The sequence below is a fragment of the Mus caroli genome, unplaced genomic scaffold, assembly GCF_978045245.1.
Source record: "Mus caroli unplaced genomic scaffold, Mus_caroli_1 scaffold_10, whole genome shotgun sequence".
NCBI classification, from domain to species: domain Eukaryota; kingdom Metazoa; phylum Chordata; class Mammalia; order Rodentia; family Muridae; genus Mus; species Mus caroli.
In genome coordinates this window covers 8,775,931-8,795,823 of record NW_028227265.1, presented here as the reverse complement: position 1 = coordinate 8,795,823, position 19,893 = coordinate 8,775,931, and the positions used below count along the sequence as shown (strand labels likewise).

The 19,893-nt window shown below is 51.2% G+C and overlaps 2 protein-coding genes across 3 annotated transcripts; one reads left to right on the top strand and one right to left on the bottom strand.

The window, feature by feature from the left end:
• Positions 1-2,653: 2,653 nt before the first annotated feature.
• On the bottom strand, positions 2,654-13,688 carry Emc8 (ER membrane protein complex subunit 8). The gene is made up of 5 exons (XM_021169786.2): positions 13,344-13,688; positions 5,596-5,672; positions 3,831-3,900; positions 3,360-3,454; positions 2,654-3,080 (listed from the first exon to the last, which is right to left on the bottom strand). Exons 1-5 carry the CDS (start codon positions 13,563-13,565, stop codon positions 2,921-2,923), a joined length of 624 nt encoding a protein of 207 aa, XP_021025445.1. The 5' UTR covers positions 13,566-13,688; the 3' UTR covers positions 2,654-2,920.
• Positions 13,689-13,788: 100 nt separating this feature from the next.
• Cox4i1 (cytochrome c oxidase subunit 4I1) lies at positions 13,789-19,594 on the top strand. 2 transcript variants are annotated; one of them, XM_021169787.3, is made up of 5 exons: positions 13,789-13,919; positions 14,800-14,873; positions 18,086-18,253; positions 18,584-18,715; positions 19,358-19,594. In XM_021169787.3, exons 2-5 carry the CDS (start codon positions 14,801-14,803, stop codon positions 19,492-19,494), a joined length of 510 nt encoding a protein of 169 aa, XP_021025446.1. In that variant the 5' UTR covers positions 13,789-13,919; position 14,800; the 3' UTR covers positions 19,495-19,594. The 2 variants fall into 2 exon arrangements, with proteins under 2 accessions (XP_021025446.1, XP_021025447.1); XM_021169788.3 differs by having other exon boundaries at positions 13,838-13,939.
• Positions 19,595-19,893: the final 299 nt, after the last annotated feature.

The following is a 19,893-nucleotide window of genomic DNA, read 5'->3' as shown; positions in this document are numbered from 1 at the left end:
CTAAGCAGCTCACCACTTGGTTCCCGATGAGGCTGTTGCCTGTTTTACCATATTAGTATCCTTTGGTATTATTTCCTGTTGTTTTGAGACAGGTTCTCATTCTAGCCTCAGGTTGTCTTGGGACTCAATGTAACCCAGGCTGGCTGCAACTTGTGGCAATTCTACTGTCTCAGCCTGAGCGCTAGGATCATGGGTATACGCCACCATGCTTGGCTAGTATCCTTATTAAATATTTACTTATCATCAGAGTCTCTCTATAGAACCCCAGCTGTCCTGGAACTGTGTAGACCAAGCTGAACTGAACAACATCTCCCTGCTTCTAGAGTGCTGAGATGAAAGGCAAGTACCACCAAGCCTGGCTTAGTAGCCTTAATTCTTAAAGGCAATTAAAAAAAAAAAGTCTTGGATTTATTCTTTGCGTATTGGTGTTTTTGCCTGCATGTATCTCTCTGTGCACCCCATGGTGCCTGGTGCCAGTGAAGGGTTCAGACAGTTGTGAGCTGCCATGTTGGAGTCAGGAATTCGACCTTGCAAGAGCAGCAAGCTCTCTCGACCGTTGAGCCGGCTCTCTAGCCCCCATCTTGAAAGGCAATCCTAGAAGTGAAAAGCTGCTTGAATCCCAGACCCAGGAGGCCTGGTCTACACAACAAGTTCTAGACCAGCCAAGGCTACAAAACAAAAATTGAGTGGAAAATTCATTAAATTTTTTTTTCTCGTTTTTTTCGAGACAGGGTTTCTCTATGTAGCCCTGGCTGTACTGGAACTCACTCTGTAGACCAGGCTGACCTCGAACTCAGAAATTCACCTGCCTCTGCCACCCAAGTGCTAGGATTAAAGGCGTGCACCACCACCGCCCAGCTCATTAAATGTTTTTAAAGTGATACAGAGACCCCGCACATTTAAAGCTGGCTAGACAGTCTATCTCTTCATTACTGCTTTATGGTGGGACCTTCAAAACCCTTCCTAGTTTTTTGGAATGTTTAAAAAGTTTGTACTACATGTGTACTTGTTAATGAAGTCCCAGTTTAGTCTCTGTTGTTGTGCTAAACACTGACCAGAAGCAAGTTGGGAGATAAACAAGAAAGGCTATGGCTTAATAATGACGTCTGTGATAGCTATTCTTGGTCGTCAACTTGACTGTACGACTTGGAACCACTATATTACATTATATGGAATTAACTAACTACACCCCAAGCTGCTGGGCACACCTGTGAGGGATTTTTCTTGACTGGATCCGAGTTGGAAAACCCCAGCTTGAGCCTGGCCACACCTTCTGCTCACCCATGCCTGCTCACCCTTGCTCACTGGCAAATCCATCCCTCTAACACCACTGGAGCCCACGTTGTGCATATACTTAAGACCAGCTGAGACATCCATCCCGCCTTGCAGACTGAACAGGGAAATCTTGGACTACCCAATGGGAGACAGCTGTTGCTGGGATAGTTGGACCACAGCCTGTGACTAATAAACGCTGTCACTCCCCCACCCCGATTCTGTCAGTCTGAGAGCCCTAATACAATGCTAGTTAGTTTTTGCCAACTTGACACAAAGAAGAGGGACTATCAACTGAAGAACTGTTGCCCTTTGACTGTGGTCCTGAGTTACATAAGGAAGCCGGCTGAACAGGCCATGGAGATCAAGACAGTAAGCAGCCCCTCTGTGACCTCTGCTTCAGTGCCTGCCTCCAGCCGCCTCCCCTTCCATCTGAGTTATAAGGTGAAATGAACCATTCCCTCTCCACAGTAGTTTTGGTGCCTCCTCAGAGCAACAGAAACATAACCAGGACAGAGGGTGGTGCTGGAGAGAGGTTACAAGGTCCACCTGAGTATAGGTAGTTTCTCCTGGGTGAGGCCCTGGGTTCTGTTCCATTAGGACCACTTCTAGCCACGCTGTAAAGAGCAGCCTCCCTGAACACAAGGCAGGAGTCAAAGCTAGGCAAGAGTGCTTTGACAAGTTAGTTTTTTCAGAACAGGTTCTCACTCCAGTCTAAGTTGGCCTCAAACTCATAAGAACTGGACTCAAACTTGTGATTCCTCTTCTGTGCTAGGATGCAGGCATGGGCCACCTGGCTTGGGCAGGCAGAACTGTGAGTTACTGCCTACCAGCCCTGCTTATAGCTTGACACTTCCCATCTCTAAGGCAGCGCTGGGGTTGGGGGTGAAGAAGAATAGGGATTGGGGCCTTACACCTTCCTTTGTTCCCACACAGAGGAAGTCAGTTTAGAAGGCTCAGGGGTGATGGAGGGGTGGGGATCAACGTATTTAAGAAGCCCAAGGAATGGCACCGTTCTCCCTGTAGAGCATTCACAAAGGACAATGTACCAAAGAGCCTGCATGCTATTTCCTAAGATGGTCAAGAACACTTGATCAAATGCTCACCCCCCATTTTAAACACAAAGCAGCTCTCGCTCTGAAGGTGTGGAGTAGCCGAGTCAGGATGAACTGGCTTTGGGAATGTTCGTGGCCTCGGCTTCTCTTGGGATCTCTGCTCTCGTCACCAGTGTGCTGTGCTCACTGTGCAGCGAGGTTTCTCAGGCAACAGTGCTGTCTAATCCCACGGTGCGGCCTGTGAAGCAGTGCGGCTCCAGCCCCACATCTGCTTGGCTGCCCCCCACACTCACCAGAGTAAAGAGTAAGGTACACCGTGTACACCCTTCTCAGGATTACAAAAGGCTAGATAGAACTGTTTAATGGGAATGACCTGGCACAAGCAGAAAGAGCTGACGGGCGGGATCGGGCAGTACAGGACTAAGAATCCAAAGCCTAGGTGACCCACAGTTCTCCACAGCCTTGCCCTGAAGGATGCCGACCGCACCCCCTCCAAGGCACACATCAGACTTGCAGCTTCCCTTCTGGCTAACCTACTATTCCTCTATAAATGTAAAAATATGCTTCCGTCTTCGCTGTAGTGTGGTCCTTGTCTAGCACAGGTGCAGAACTGCTTTGTTGATCTCGGGGTTTGTCCAGTCGCTCCGAATGTCGTCCAGGTGATTATCAAAATCCACGAGTGTTTCGTAGGAGCGGCTGTCCAGGAGTGAAGCTGAGATCCTCTGTGCCTCCGGCCAATCTTCACAGTAGTCGCTGCAGGACAGACAGGAAAGTCAGCCTCATACCTACCAAGACCAACAGGCTGCTAAGGACAGAGCAGTTGCTGGGAGACACAGGAATGTGGACTTTCATGAATGGACAGGTCCCTCCAAACGGGGCACTCTAGAACCTAGAGTAGAGGGACATGGCTGAAGCATCCATGTGACCAGAAACCAAACACTGGAGGACCCCAGTGCCTCGATGTGCACAGAGACCACGGCGTACCACCCAGAGCCCGAGCCCATGCCCATGCCCAGGCTGCGCTGCACTCACTGGTGTGGGTCTCTGCACCGCCACCTGTTCTCGTGCTGCTCGTACACGTGGATCGTGGGTGCTGCGCAGTCCATCGTGAACTTGGCATTGTCCACCTGAGGAGAAGGGAGGGCAGTGACAGGCACGAGTACAGTGCTGAGAAGGGCAGGGCCTGCCTAGCTCCCATGCGAGCAGCACAGCTATGCCCATACCAAGGGACTCCTGTGTTGTGTGAGGGCTCCCCGCCTTTCTACAAAGCTGAGCAGAGTGCCCCAACCAGACCCCGCCTCACTCTCAGACTGTGCACCCAGACCGAGCAATGCAGCCCTTCTTCCCAGCCCCCAGGCTACACTGGCTTTGCCCAGTGGCCCTGGTATTTACTGGGCCACCACCAGGGTTTTGGGTTCAGTGGGTTCAGGAGGGCAGGCCAGGACTGCTGGAGCTGGGGCAACCCCAGCAGGGAAGCTCACACCACAGGAGGGCGAGACTCACCATGATGAGTGCGGCGTCACTGAAGCCCTCTGCGATCCTGGAGGCCACCTTTTCTGCCACCTGGTTTGGGCTGTGGAGAAGGACCTATGAGCTACAATACTCTAGCTGAGCTGACCAGACCCTGTCAGTACAGTTCACTACTACCTCAACTAGGAAGAGGGATGGAGCCAAGCGATGGTGAGTGTCGGCTCCACTGAGATGACTCAGGGTTGTGAGTGCCAGGGCGGACCCTCAGGCATCTTCTAAAGGGCAATGTTTCCTGGAGTGTGGCCTAGGGCAGCTGACTGGGCTGTGGATTGTGCTGGAAGTGAGGCTGCACTCACCAATCACAGCAACTCCGTCACAGGAGGTCCAGGGCCTAATAATTGAATCTTCTTTTTAAATCAAGTCACTCTTTAGGACATCTTCCTATGCTGTGAGCTTTCAATTTGGTGTCACACTGTTTGATCAATGACATTGGCACCTCACATTGACAAACATAGCTTCTCCAGCTGCACTACTGGGTAGAGGTCTGCAACTTCTGCAGCTATAGCCTGCCCCCTTCCTACAGGGCTCTCACAGAGAGACAGAAGGGCCTGCTTGGCTCAGTAATTGGTTATCCACAGTCACCTCCACAGCAGTTTTTGTGCAGGGTGGGCAAGCACTTGTCACCCACACAGAGGAAGAATCAAGGGCCAGAGGGCACAGAGAACAAGAGGTGGCAGCAGAACCGGGGGACCTGCGCACAGGGCTTTCACAGGTGTGGGCAGTCCCAGAGGCGCCCTGACTGACTCGATGAGACGGCACAGCTCTTGAAAACCCCCAAGCCTCATGACAGTAGGGGGGCACCTCCAGCTCACTGCTTCATTTCTAGGAGAGCCTGTGGGCCATTCTACCGCCCATGCTACATAAGTACACTGGGGTCTGTTGGCTCCATCTAACCACACAAGAAAACCCCAGTACTTACTGTGTGGGTACTTTCCAGCTGTCCCCTGGCTTCTAGCTGGCTGCAGCCAAAGGAAGCCTCTGGAGGACAGCGGAGGGCATGGAAGAGGGACATCAGTACGACTGATCTGGCCTCCCTTCCCTGACGTGGGACCTATCAGGTTGGCTGCTGCCCATGTCCTGTGGCCAAAGGATGTTGCTCCTCTGGTGGTGGCCTTCGTTATCAGCTCTTCCTCGCTGGCCCTGGAGGGCTAAGGGATGGAGGCTGCTGTCACTGGCTTGGTCCCTATACACAGCTCCTGAGTTCCATCCATGGCCCACCCCTTCAGGAACTGCTCCCCTACAGCTCCTTAAGCCGCCCTGACAGAAGGTGTCCTTGGCTACATTCATGGGACCCAGACTGAGGCAGACATGAGCTCAGCCTGCTCAGGAGAGAGCAGAGGTGGGGGCATCGTCGGCACAGGAACCTGGAGCTACTTCAGGTTCTAAAGACCACACTCTCACCACAGGCGCCCATCCTAAGAGTTCCAGACCCCTAACTACTTCACTCACTCAAGAGTTAGTTACCCTGCCTTCCACAGCCTCTATCTTGGAGTGGGAAGCAGCAGGCTGGTGGACACAGGCAAACCTGGTTAGTGGCTGCTCCCCCTCTTTTTGAGCTCCCTCCCTGCACAACAGAGGAGCCATGGACAAAACCCTGGCTGCTCATCTGGCCGGTCACCTGCACACCTGAGAAAGCAGGGTGTAGGAGGTGGCGACCTGCACAAGCTTTGCCAACTCAAGATCACCTCAGTGACAGCTTTGTGCTTTGAACCCTCCACCCACAGTGTGCAACCCATACCTGGCATCCTTCACACGCTCATTAGCTTGGTAATAGCCGGCGATCACATAGCTGTTGTCTTTGCACCACGAGTCAATCTGAGAGGAACAGAGATGGGAAAAGGACCTCAGCACCAGGTCTGTGACAGCGCACCCCTCTCCCAAACGGGACAACTCATACATCCAACAGTCCTTCCTCTGACTACAGTCAGTGAGAACTCAAGAGTTCAGGGCCCAGAGGCAGAGTCCTCCCATGCAGGCTGCGCTGGGCACAGCAGCCGACACCACAGAGCAGTAGCACTGTGTGGAATGGATCTGAGGGAAGCATTCCTTACTATTTAATGCGCATGGCATGCTGGAGCTTGAGAAATCCTGATCACTTAAAACTGGTTCCAAGCTCTCCACACTGTGACACTGTTGTCTCAAATATGCTGAGCACACTTAGGCCATCTTAGCCTTTTAGACACACAGAAGGGTGGAGATGCCTTACTTAAAGTAAAGCCCTGCAAGTAAGGAAAACTAATGTCCAGAGCGGTTCTGAGTAGGCATAGTGGAGAGGAACAGATCCAGACAGGACCTCCATCTTGTCTGAAGTCTTTGAAATGGGCTTTAACATTGTTAGTTACTCCTGCCAGGGCTGGAGCACTGTAAACAGGCACCTGGGGTGGGTGCAAATGGCACCCAAGACTGCAGTGCAGCACGCTTGTGTCCTGTGGGGGAAACAGGAGCAGCGGGAGACTGAGAGATTGGCTGCTCCGTGGCTTATCACAGCCAGTCTAGCTTTCTGCAGGTCTAATGCCTGCCTGTGGCAGACACACACAAAAATAAAGTAAACCTTAAAGCCAAAATCCAAAACCCTATCACTGCAAGTTAGACAAGGTAGCATTTGTGTGTGGTTTTAGTATTTGGGAACTCACGCAGAAAGATCTTAAAGTTTGTGGCCAGAAGCCCACTGACACCACAGTTGTGGGGACCCGAGCTATACAAGACTACTGTCTTTTTCTTTCTTTTCTTTTCTCTTTTCTTTTTTTCGAGACAGGGTTACTCTGTACAACTCTAGATTTCCTGGAACTCACTCTGTAGACAGGCTGATCATGAACTCAAGAGATCTGCCTGCCCTTGGCTCCTGGGATTAAAGGTGTATGCTAACACCACTGCCAGGTCCAGAAAAGTCTTTTTTTTTTTTTTTTTTTTTGTTTTGTTTTGGTTTTTCGAGACCGGGTTTCTCTGTATAGCCCTGGCTGTCCTGGAACTCACTTTGTAGACCAGGCTGGCCTTGAACTCAGAAATCCGCTTGCCTCTGCCTCTCGAGTGCTGGGATTAAAGGGATGCACCACCACTGCCCGGCTCAGAAGTCTTAAAAAACAAACACAACACAAAAATGCCTGTGTTTAAAACCTGCCCCCCATCCCCACGCTGGTTCAGACCCCAGTCTCCTTCATGACTAAAAACAGACAAAGGCAGGTCTTTGCGTCCCTGGCTCATGTGGACTAGAATACTTCCAAATTCCTGACAACTCCCTGAGTTACCATATTGGGACAAAACCAGGGCTCACTGAACAAGCTAAAAATGCTGGTCATCTACCCAAAAGATTAGAGCTACATCCCCAAATATTTATAATGGCTCCATTGCACAAATCCCGGCAAAGCTAGCCACGTGCTGCCGTCTCCTCTCAAGGGAACAGGTGCCACAAATGTCCCTACCTAGAAGTTTCTCTCCATTCCAGAACTTAAACCAGACACCACCAGAGGGCCTGACTCTAAATTTCGGGTTTAGCCCCTTTCCCTTAACTCAAAGCTGATCTTGTATTTGCTGCAGGCAACCCCACCTCTGGCCAGATGCCATCTCAGGGCCTGCCGATTTTCCATTTACTGCTCTTTGAAACAAGACACTCAAACACACTGGCATAAAACACAGGTGAGCAGTCTATAATGAGGCTGGTTCCTCCTGCAAGTTCTGGGTACCTCCTTTCCAGCCTGTTTTCTTGGGTCTGCGCTACCTACACCCTCCTGACCCACGCCTGTCACCATTCCTTACCTGTTGACTTGTTTAGCGAGCCCCATGCTAACTCTGGTCCTATACAGAGCATCAGGACAATCTCTCTGCCCGTGAATATCTTTTGAAGTGCGTTCAGCTGACCACAGCTATGCTGTATTTACTATTGGGGTACAACACTATTTATGCCCTAACAATACAGTATCAGTCTTCAGTGAACAGTTTAATCTGGCTCTTTAGCCAAAAGGTCCAGGACTTATATCTGCCTCATACAAACACGATACCACCTTGAAATTGTTCTCTGAGCATGGCCATGAGGCTGACTGCTGTGACAAATGCAATACACACACTTCATTCCCCGTGTCTGCCGGGGACGAATTTCTATGTGAACATCCCAGGCACCCAACCAAATTCCAGCGGAGGCCTTAATGCTGTGACCTGGGACTTCAGAACTCTGTGGGGAGGTATAAAGTAAACCAGGCCATAAAAGCTCTGGCTTGGCTCTATGAACTCAAACAAATTTTCACTGTGTGTATGTTTTTGTCTCCCACCCAACTCATGGGTGCTTAGGACCTGCACACGGCCTATCCATCAACCAGGGAACAGACTCCCTCCTGCGTACTCAGAGGCAGAGAAACCTCTTAAGAACAGGGGAAGAGGGCTGGTGAGAGGACACAGTGGTTAAGAGTTCTAGAGTTCTGGATATTTTCAGAGCACCCACATGGTGGTTCATGACTGTATATGACTCCAGGGATTTGGCATTCTGGCTTCCACAAGCCACACACACACCCACACACAGGCAAACACTCATACACATGAAATATTTTTAAAGGTTTGTTATTTTTTATTATGTATATGTCTGTGTGTAGGTGTGTGTACAGGAACGCGGGTACCCGTGGAGGCCAAAGGTGTCAGATTCCCTAGAACTGGAGTGGCAAACTGTTGTGATTCACCTGACCCAGGTGCTGGGAATTGAACTCGGTCTACTGAAGAGTAGCGAGTGTCTTAACTACAGAGCCATCTCTCTAGGCCCTAAATAATTAACAAACCAACTAGGGTTAGGTGGCCTCTGAAGAGTGAGGTATTAGGGTGGGAAGAGACAGGCATACAGAGGCCTCAGAGCCCGGAGGGTTAGGTTAATTAACCCTCACAGCCCCATGAAAAGCTGGGTGGCCTACAGTGGCAGCACACAGTCAAGTAACCTGCCCCCTCCCAAGTGGGCCAAGATAAAGCACAACCCAGACGCTGACCTCTGCTAATGGCCATCATCCCAGCATGGCTATCTGAAAACCCAGACCTCTACCATGAAGTTTATTAAGATCAGCACAGGAATAGCAAATAGCTGTCCAGGACCACAGGGAGAGAAGTGAACCTCAGACAGACACCATAGACTCCCCGGACACGTCTTCACAGGAGGAGAAAGCTCTTAGCTGGATGTGAACCTGCCCCGCTCTGCTCAATGTCCTCTATGCTGTTCTGGGTCAGTCACACTGGAGAGCTGTTGAGGGGCCAGGGCCAACCCTGTTAAGACTGCACAGATGGCCCCTTCTCTGCAAGCCTGCTAACGTTGTAGCTAAGCACCGTCATCTATCTCAAGTGACTCCATGTAAACCAGAGACCAGGCAAAGCTAAGAGCCACACCACACCTGACCCTGCACAACCACCAAGTGGAGGGTTGCCTGGTCAAACCTCCTGTCTGTAGCAAGAAGCAGGCCTTGGCTTCAGTTTCACTGAGCTACTTCTCAGGCCAGCCCAGATTTCTCCTTGGAAGAGAAGCTGGGGGTGGAGTGGGGCTGCTAACGAGAGGGGAGTACCCAGGGCAGATGGGACATCAGCTGTGGGGCATGGAGTGGAGATAGCAGGAAGAACACTGGCCTGAAACCACATCATGGTAAGAAAGTCATCTGAGCAGAATGCAGAGAGCCACCTCTGCTGCCAAAACCAAGGCAGGGGAAAGACAAAGGGCTTAGAGAAATAGGGTTACGCTAATTTCCCTACCAACCCTTTTATGGTTTTTTGCTATTAAGAGTAATTCCTTCACTGCCTACGTCAAAGGGCTTGAGGATAAATAATAGGCATAAGTACTTAGACAGATGAAAAGCACCCGGAAATGCAAGGATTTTTGTCTAATGGAAAATGATAATAGAAATCCCTTCAAAGGAGTCTCATGCTGTCCTTTGGCAGAGCACACGTTAAGAAGTGGCTGGCTCGTCTTTACCACGTTCAGCAGTCATTCCAGTGTGAGCTCCTTGGCAGTGGGAGCCACCAGGATGGGGCCTCACTGAAGTAACTGCATGGGTTCTGCCTGCTGCTGTTAAAACTTCGACAGCCTGCATTTTGACAGCTGCAGGCTCTAAACCCAGAGACCTCTTCTGGCCTTCAGCATGCAAGGTTGCAAAGTAAATAACACAAACTGAAGAAAACTCGGGTGCGGGGAAGGCTGGTTAGACAGCCCAGGGGAAGTGGAGGAAAATATTCAGGGCAGGGGGCATGTATAGGAGGAACAGTAGTACTGAAAACTGTGTGTGTTTGGGAAGAGACAGACTGGAGGACAAGGAAGTATGAGCAGAGGGGTGGGGGGAGGGAGCAGCAGGCATACTGCTCTAAGGGACTTTGCTGCTCCCATGGGCACAGGGTCACATCCTGGGACAGATGCACTGTCCAGACATGCTGTCAGACCCCAGTCCTTCAAGGGGAGCCTGCAACCTGCTGCAGGAGGCAGCTCATCTGAGACTGGCAGGTGATGAAGGGACAGGTTCAACAAGAGCCTGAGGGAGACACTCCACAGGCATCGGAATTCATCACAATGGAGCTCAGGCCTGAGAACTGTTAAACTGAGCACTGGGGACTCTGTGTTTCCACACTGTTAAAGGGACACAGTGGAGGGCAGCATTGGAAGAGAGTGGTCACAGCATCTGATGCACAAAGTCCGAGACAGTCAACTGCCAGACCGCCTCAGATGTGGAGGCCCTGAGGCAGGTCACATGGCCTGGGATGCTGGACTGGCCTTGATACTTGAATGCCCTGACCATCCTAACCCTCCAACTTTGACCAGCTAACTTTCTTAAGGAGGGGGAAAAAAAAACCCACAAAAACTACCTTGTGTTTTGTTTTGTTTTGTTTTTCCAAGACAGGGTGTCATTATGTAGCCCTGACTGTCCTGGAACTAGCTGTGTTGAACAGGATGGCCTTGAACTTTAAGAACTTAAAGGCCATTTATAATAGCCAGAAGCTGGAAAGAACCCAGATGTCCCTCAACAGAGGAATGGATACAGAAATTATGGTACATTTACACAATGGAGTACTACTCAGCTATTAAAAAGAATGAATTTATGAAATTCCTAGCCAAATGGATGGACCTGGAGGGCATCATCTTGAGTGAAGTAACACAATCACAAAAGAACTCACACAATATGTATTCACTGATAAGTGGATATTAGCCCAAAACTTAGGATACCCAAGATATAAGATACAATTTGCTAAACGCATGAAACTCAAGAAGAATGAAGACCAAAGTGTGGACACTGTGCACCTTCTTAGAATTGGGAACAAAACACCCAGGGAAGGAGTTACAGAGACAAAGTTCGTAGCTGTGATGAAAGGATGGACCATTTAGAGACTGCTGTATCCAGGGATCCATCCCATAATCAGCTTCTAAACGCTGACACCATTGCATACATTAGCAAGATTTTGCTGAAAGGACCCAAATATAGCTGTCTCTTGTGAGACGATGCTGGGGCCTAGCAAACACAGGAGTGGATGTTCACAGTCAGCTATTGGATGTATCACAGGGCTCCCAATGGAGAAGCTAGAGAAAGTAACCAAGGAGCTAAAGGGATCTGCAACCCTATTGTTGGAACAACATGATGTACTAACCAGAACCCCGGAGCTCTTGTCTCTAGCGGCATATGTATCGAAAGATGGCCTAGTCGGCCATCAATGGAAAGAGAGGCCCATTGGACTTGCAAACTTTATATGCCCCAATATAGGGGAATGCCAGGGCCAAAAGAGTGGGAATGGGTGGGTAGGGAAGTGGGGGGCGCTATGGGGGACTTTTGGGATAGCATTGGAAATGTAATTGAGGAAAATATGTAATAAAAATATTAAAAATTAAAAAAAAAAAAAAAAAGAACTTAAAGGCCACTTTGCCTTGGCCCTTGTTCTAGTTTTAAGTTCAGGTCTGTAAGTGAGTACGGGCATGTGAGTGCAGTGCACACAGAGGCCGTAAGAGGGAGTCTGGAGACAGAGTTAATGGTGGTTGTAGGTGTCTGACCTAGTTAGGACTGTTCCTCTAGGAGAGCAACCAGTGCTCCAACCACTGAGCCATCTCTCCAGCCCCTCCATCAGCTGGCGCTAGGCGCTCTTCAGCACAGAGCTTGTCAGACCTCTACACATCCAAGTCCAACTGAGCCCTGGGTTCAACCCACCCCACCAAGTCAGGAGAGAACCCCAGGAGCCTCCCCTGCTGCGGAAGGCAGGGCCCAGCCAGGTGCAACTCCCTTGCTAACAGAACAATTAAGACGGTGGCCAGAATCACCCACAGGAACTCTCAAGAGACACTTCAGGCACTAAAAGCACACTTCTCTTCAGGAACGAAGTATCACCTACAAATCTTCCTCCTGCTCAGAAAGAATCTAAAAAAAAAAAAAAAAAAAAAACCATACAATAACTCTTCAAGGCATTCAAAATGTGCCCAGTAAACGTGCCAATTTGCCTAAAGGCTCTTGTAGTTTGCTGGAAATTACCTCTGGTGTTTTAATGTAAATTAAATAATGGACGAGCAAGGCGTGGTGGTAGTGCACACCTTTAGATCTAGCCTCAGGAGATGGAGGCAGGCAGGTCTGTGTGTAGGAGGCCAGCTTGGTCTACAGAAGAGTCCCAAACTTGGTTAAGGCCACAAGAGTGAAACCCTAGCCCCCCCCCCCCAAAAGACACAGAAATCAAGGAATGCTAGTCACGTCTGTAATCCCAGTTCTCAGGAATCTAGAGCAGGAAGTGCTGGGAGTGCCAGACTAGCATGGGGGGGGGGGGGGGCTACATTCAAAGCAAGTCTCTGATTCAATGCAGTCATTTTGGTGGGGGAGCGGGAGACAGGATTAGCATTCCCTCCTTGGCCAGCTCAGATTTTTAACTTCAGAGCTCATTCTGAGATGTAAATGAGGCTGTGGGGAGACTGGGTGGTTACGGGTCTGATCTGTTTCTCAGGTGTGTCGTCAGGACGGCACCTGAGGGCGCTTCCAAGATGGAGTAAGCAGCGTCTGACCATATCAGTCCAGGGCTTTATAAAGGCAAACCGCAGAGTTAAAATTCCGGGTCTTGCAATTGTCTCTTGAGCAGAGAAAGCAAGTTTGATTGCAAACGCAGAAACAGCAGTCAGTATTATGACCTATAATCTTGCTAAAACAGCAAGTCTGGGGGAAAATAATCGGCAAGTGAACCCACAAAATAAAAAAACAAACAAACAAAAAAGTCTGTAAAACTAGAGATTTATCTGCTATAGGCATTTTTTTTTTCTTTGTGGCCTCACAAGCACATTAAGTTTAAACTTTAAACGTTACCTATCCCAGGTCTCACTATGTAGACCAGGCTGACCTCGAACTCTTGCCTCCCCATCCCGAGTGCTGGTTTTAAGGACGTCCACCATACACTCGAGTTTCTCGGTCATCTTACAAAACCTCGAGAGCTCCCCGGGAGCAGCCGCTGTGTCCCGCGAAGGGTGCCCGACTCCGCCCGGCCCGGAACCCCGCGCCGCGGCCTCGGCCGCCGCGAGCTTACCAGGGTGAGCGCCACCTCCAGCATGGGCGTCAGAGCCAGCGTGCCGTGGAAGAGCGGGATGCAGTCCACGAAGAGCGTGTGGCTGCCCGCGCCGGGAGGATGCTCCTTGCGCGGCCTCTGCCTCTCGGCCACCAGGAGCCCGTTGACAGCGCAGTGTGGGTACTTGGCGCCGTGGAGCACCATCTTGCAGTAGGCCTGCGTAGTCAGCTTCACGCCGGGCATCGCGACCCACGCACCACGGTCCTCCGCCACGACCCCCCGCTGCACGCCGTGACGCGCTCGCACCTCCGGCCGCGGCCTCCCGCCTCAGCCCGTCGGCCGGAAAACGTCTGCCGGAAAGCAGCCGCGACCCGCTCGGCCTTTCGCGACAGTTACCGCCCCGCCCCGCCCCGTGCCGCGCCCCGCCCCGCCCAGCCCCGCGCTCTGAAGTGGACGGGCGTGGGGCGGGGCTTCCCCGATTCCCGCGATGCTTCGCGGCTCCGTCTAGGTCTTCCGGTTGCGGGCCCCGTTCTTCCGGTCGCGAGCACCCCGGAGTGTAGAGGGCGGTCGCGGCGGTCGCCTGGGCAGCGGTGGCAGGTGACGGCCTTGGACGGCGGGTGAGGGTGGCACGGTCGGGGGCCCGAGGACCTGGAGCGCCGGAGCCGGGAGCAGTGCCTCCGAGACGCCCCCGGACCCGGGACTTGAGCGGCTCCGTGACCTTGGGGCGCCCGCTTCCCCGGGCGGGTCCGTTGTCTCGGGTCCCCGCTCCGGCCTGCCCGGCACCGGGCGTTCCCGCTGCGCCAGGCCTGAGGGACAGCGACCTGAGCCCTGACGTCACGCTACGGTTTCTGCCGCCCCGGGCGTTGATTTTTTTTTTTTTTTTTCCGGGCTCGGACGTTCTCTCTCGGGGATCGAATCCCAGGGGTTGTGCTACAGTGAGGCGTGGGGCTCGGGTCGCTGGGGCGGGTGACAGGGTCATCCAGGTCGCCTTCGGGACGCAGGGACTGGAAGCGGGCCAGGGCCAGGCCTCCTCCCGCTTGCCCTTCGCAGTCTGCACAAGTCAATTTTTAAAATAAAACCCAGTCGCAGGAGGTGTACTACCATGATATATATATACCGAGTTCTAGCAGTTTCAGTCACTTTTGTCTTTCTAGTTAATTTTTTAAGAAGCCGGGTTTATAGTCATTGGCCAAAGCCATGTATATTACAGCCCTTGGCTTGATGTCAGGAAGCTCACCTTGTGCCTTCGCCTCAGTAATAAAAACCGGATCCTGGGGGCATGCCTCTGGCCTGTAATGCCCGCTCTTCCGAGGTAGAGGAAAATAATAATAGTGGAAGCTTTCAGGCCAGCCCGTGCGTTTCGGGGGATAAGTTGCATTTACTTCCTGAATGTTGCGGCAAAAAGATTTTGGCTAAAAGGTGTTTTCTGTCATTGTTAGAGGTATACTTTTTTTTTTTTTTTTTTTTTGTCTTTCAGAATGTTGGCTTCCAGAGCGCTGAGCCTGATTGGCAAGAGAGCCATTTCTACTTCGGTGTGCCTTCGAGCACATGGTGAGTGGGACTTTCATTCCCTTCCCTGCCCTTTTCTTTCTCCTCCCTTTGGTTTCTCGTGACAGGGTTTCTCTGCGTGGCTCTGGCTGCCTTGGAGCACAGAGACTTAACCTGCCTCTGCCTCCCATGTTCTGGGATTAAAGATGTGCACCGCCATGCCCGGCTCAGGACTTTTACTTTCAAATAGGCAAACTTAATGTCTTTTTGCCCCTATGTCTCAGGTCCTGTGCTGGGATTTTTTTTTTTTTTTTTTTTTTAACAAAGATGCCTGGTAGCTTGGCCTTACAGGGATTTTAGGGATGATGAGAGTTTGAACAGGCGTTTGTCTGCTTGAAGGAGTGTGGGTAAATCCTATTAGTTTAGGTCTTTGCTTGCTTTACTTTCTTCTTACATTTTTTTTCTCTCTCCTTTCTTCCCTCCTTCCTCCCAGTCTCACTGTGTAGCTCTGACTGGCTTTGGACCCACAGGGTTCCACACTGTGCCTCCTGAATGCTGTGGTTAAAGGCAGGATACCACACCTGTAAAGTTCTGTCCCTTCTGTCTGCCTCCATGTCTTACTTTAATCTTTTCCTGCCACAAGCCTCTGTAAACGTATTAAGCCCCTCTTCTGTTGCCATCCCAGAAGCATGGAAGCGAAGGGAGGTTGGTGGGCTTGAGTCTGAGCTGTGTGGATTTCACCTCAACCATGGACCAGCTGCTGGTGTCCTAAGGCTCTGCAGCAGTGAGAGTGCTGTGTCCTGTTGCTCTCCCTGGGGCACCCTATGTGCAGGCTGAGACAGAAGGGTGTTGGGTAAGGAAGTCCCTCTTTTATTATCCAACACGGAAAGACATGCTCCATCTCCAAGCACAGATATCTGTGACAAGACCAGTTTTTGTCTGGCTTGGCTGTCGTCTTTTTTTTTTTTTTTGGCAGTCTGGCCAGTGGACAAGGAGCTGCAGTCTCCTTGTTGTCCTCTGTGGACATCTGTGCCCACAGTGTTAGAGTGCTTTGGGACTCCGCTGGGGCACTGCTGTCAGTTGAGGTATTTGTGGTGTGAGGTGACTGAGAAGAGATCTGAGCCCTAACATCTGACAAGCCGGGCAGCGCGCGCCTGGGGTAGGAACAGAAGTGATCTTGTGATTGCAGTCTTTGCTTTTGCCCCCCTTTTATTATTATTCTGTAAATTTTCCCCAAAGGTTGAGGTTTAAGAAGGGCGACTGAGGCCTGGCATATGCCTGGGTAGGTAGGGAAGGTTTCTGCAACCCCGGTCTACTTGGAAGTAAGGCTGCCAGCTCCCCTTACCCACAGCCCTTAGGCCCAGGAGCAGGGATAGTTGCTTGGGACTTGTCTTCATGTGCAATATGGCCCTCAGCAGTCGGCGTCTTTCTATGTTTCTCATGCTCCAGGTGGGGACGATGCCAGTCCTTGCCTAATGAGGCCACTCATTCAGGTGAGGTCACCTCCCTGCACACTTTTTTTTTCTTAAAGATTTATTTATTATATGTAAGTACACTGTAGCTGTCTTCAGACACTCCAGAAGAGGGAGTCAGATCTCATTACAGATGGTTGTGAGCCACCATGTGGTTGCTGGGATTTGAACTCCGGACCTTCGGAAGAGCAGTCGGGTGCTCTTACCCACTGAGCCATCTCTCCAGCCCCTCCCTGCACACTTGAGCGTGGTCCTGCACAGGTGGCCACAGCTACGAGGAAGCTGGCTGTGGGCTCTGCACCTCTGACCCTGACCTTTTTAAAGAGGGGGGTTTGGCCTTTGCTTTCCTCTGATCCATGGAAGAGGCACAAAAGCTCTCAAGTGCGCCTAGAAAACAACTTACCCACTCTTGATCTAGAATGTAGTGCTTTATGGCTGCCATGCTCTGAGACCATGAGAGTTTATGGCAGTCTGATAGCTGAGCTGTAATTCACACAATACATTGGGTCACTCAAGTCACTTCTCGTTATTTTAGTGTAGTTGCTGGTATGTGCCATTATCATAGTTGATTGATTCTAGAACATTCTCACCCTAATTTACATCTATCTCAATAGCTTGCAGTCCTTTAGCTTAGAGGCATAGGGTTGAGGGTTCATGAGCATGTGTGTGTGTGTGTGTTGAACTTGGTAGGAATGTTCAGTAAGCTGTTCAGTAGCTGCCGTTCTTTTTCTGATCATTGTCTCCTAGTTTTAGGACAGCATTTCTGTGATTGTTCAGTCAGGTCTCAAATTTGAGCTCCTCCTGCTTCAGCCTGCCGGGTGCTTGGGTTCAGCGTGTGCTGTCAGGGCCAACTTTATGGGATGCTGAGGGTTGAGGTGGGAGAGTAATCCCAGCAGTTCTGTTGGGATGGGGTTGAGCTGAAGAATGGAGACTCACTGTTTTTTTGTGCACCAAAGTAAATACACAGAAGGACCACATACAGCACTGCTTAAGGCTTAGTCTGTTGTGTACCAACATGACCTGGAGATTCAGACTTGGGCCTGAGCTTAAGGGGAAAGCATTCTGCAAAGCTTTGTCCTGCAGACAGCCGGGGCAAGTTAGAGCTTTAGCAACAGGAAGCCCTGGGGGCACGATCCAGCTTGGGTTCTTGTGGCCTGAGCTTTTGTCCTGATGAGGCCACTCGCTGTGATGGTTCCATGGAGCAGCTGGAGCCTCCCCTGGGGCTGGCTCTCTCCACTGTCACTTTGGGCCGACTGGACTGTTTTGAGTGTTTTAAGTGGGAAACATGGGAAGGAACAGAGAACTAACCTGCCGTGAGTCTGCTTGTTGAGCACAGCAGTCTTCCCTCAGAGGCTCGAGGGCCACCTTCTGCTTCCTGACACGTGCATTCCTCCAGTGGGACCCAAGTGTCCTGCACTGCTCAGTTCTCACTCAGAGTGGGAGCCCATGGGGGTACAGGTGCTTACTTGTTTCCTGACACTGCCATCCATCCATGTCCAGAGTTAGCCTCCGTGAGCAGTAGGCACTTGTAAGTCCTTGGCTGCCGGGGTCACGGTGACCCATCAAGACTCTGCAACAGTCGCCTTTCCCTTTTTGAATTTTATGTCCTGAGTATGAGACCCTGTGGTTGGGTCTCCATTTAGTCCAATTGCTTGTCTAACTAATAACCCTCAGCCCTGGTGCTGCCTCTGGTGACTGAGGGTTTGCTTAGGTCAGGCTTTCGTTTTAACCGTTGACCTGTTACCGCCCTTCTGCCTAGACTGCCATCCACACGGGTTTTCAGGTCTCTCCAATGTGTTTTAGGGAGTGTTGTGAAGAGTGAAGACTATGCTTTCCCCGCTTACGCTGATCGGCGTGACTACCCCTTGCCTGATGTGGCCCATGTCACGATGCTGTCTGCCAGCCAGAAGGCGCTGAAGGAGAAGGAGAAGGCCGACTGGAGCAGCCTTTCTAGGGATGAGAAAGTCCAATGTGGGTATCCGAGGGGGTGCACAAACACTCAGTAGTGTGTGGAGGTGATTGCACTGGGTCAGCTCTCCCAGCTGGGCTTCTGGATATCCATTCCATACTGCTGGCTTGGCCAAACGAGGAGCCACGTGACCTCACAGTCATGTGACCTCATGTCCAAGGGCTGTGCTCACAGCTCTTCATTTTCCCCTTCCATGTGTGCTGGTGTGTGAGTGCAGGTGTGTGCACAGTTGTGTGTTCTAGCCTAGCCTGTGCAGTCCCTGGGATGGGTTTATTCAGGGAGGGGGCTGAGCCCTCTGTAGGTGTTCTTTACCTTGCATCTGTCTCATTCAGTGTACCGCATCCAGTTTAACGAGAGCTTCGCTGAGATGAACAGGGGCACCAATGAATGGAAGACAGTTGTGGGCATGGCCATGTTCTTCATTGGCTTCACTGCGCTTGTTCTGATTTGGGAGAAGAGCTATGGTAAGTAGCGAGGGTGAGGCAGGCCCAGGACAGCTATAGCTCTTGGTGCTGTTGGGGTCTTATGTGGCCTCCAAGCCCACATGGATAGAGACGCTGTGATCATGGCAACAGTTATGAGCTACAGCGTGCCTTTGTGGCCAGCTGTCCTTGTGGCAGAGCAAGATGGTTTGCTTTGTATAGAATATCGTGTTCTGTAGCTTAATTAAGCCTCATGTCCACAGAGGACTGCATAGTGTGAGCTAGGAGACCCATTGGCTGTGTGGCTGGCTGTTCCAAAGCATCTGGAGTCTGGGGTGTCGGCCTTTTCCATAGTGTTTGGACACTGTCGGGCTTGCCTGCTCTCTGACATGCATCCTCTCTGGGTCAGGTTGTGTTGCATTCTGAGCAGGCCCTCCCCTCCTGAGTGTGATTGCAGACTACTAACATGCCAGCCCTCTTAGTGGCACCCCTAGCTGTGTGCTGGGCCACCCTGCAGACTCTGCCACTGACAGCTTAATCCATAGGATTTCCCTGCTGACTTTTCACAAGCAAGGGAGGTTCTGAGATAGGAGTTACAGTGCCCTGGATTAAAGCCCGAGTGAGAGAGGGGTTGGGGGGCAGGTGGCAGGGCAGCCTTCCTCACCAAGTTGTTCTGTTCCACAGTGTATGGCCCCATCCCTCATACCTTTGATCGTGACTGGGTGGCCATGCAGACCAAGCGAATGCTGGACATGAAGGCCAACCCCATTCAGGGCTTCTCTGCCAAGTGGGACTACGACAAGAATGAGTGGAAGAAGTGAGAGCCCGCTGCCTGCCGGCTCCCTGCCTCCCTCCCTCCCTCGGCATGCTGGAAGCTGCCGTGTCCAATGGTCCATGCTAATAAACGACCAGTTTACGTGGTGTCTGTGGTTCGTTCTTTGGCAGTCACTAAATGAGGGCACCTGTCTCCGGAGTTGCTAGGTTTCTCACAGTGGAAGTGAGGAGGGTTTAAGGCTTTTGCATCATTACTGTGTGTGATGTCAGGTGCGTGTGTAGGGAACAATGTGGGGCTTGGTGTTCGCCCTTCATTTTGCTGTGGTCAAGTTCAGGTCACCAGGCTGCGTGACAGAAGTTTCTACCCACTGTGATGGGTAAATATATTCTGAGTAGGGGACTTGCGTTTTAACTTGTTGAGGAAGAGTGTATAAAAATGGAACCTG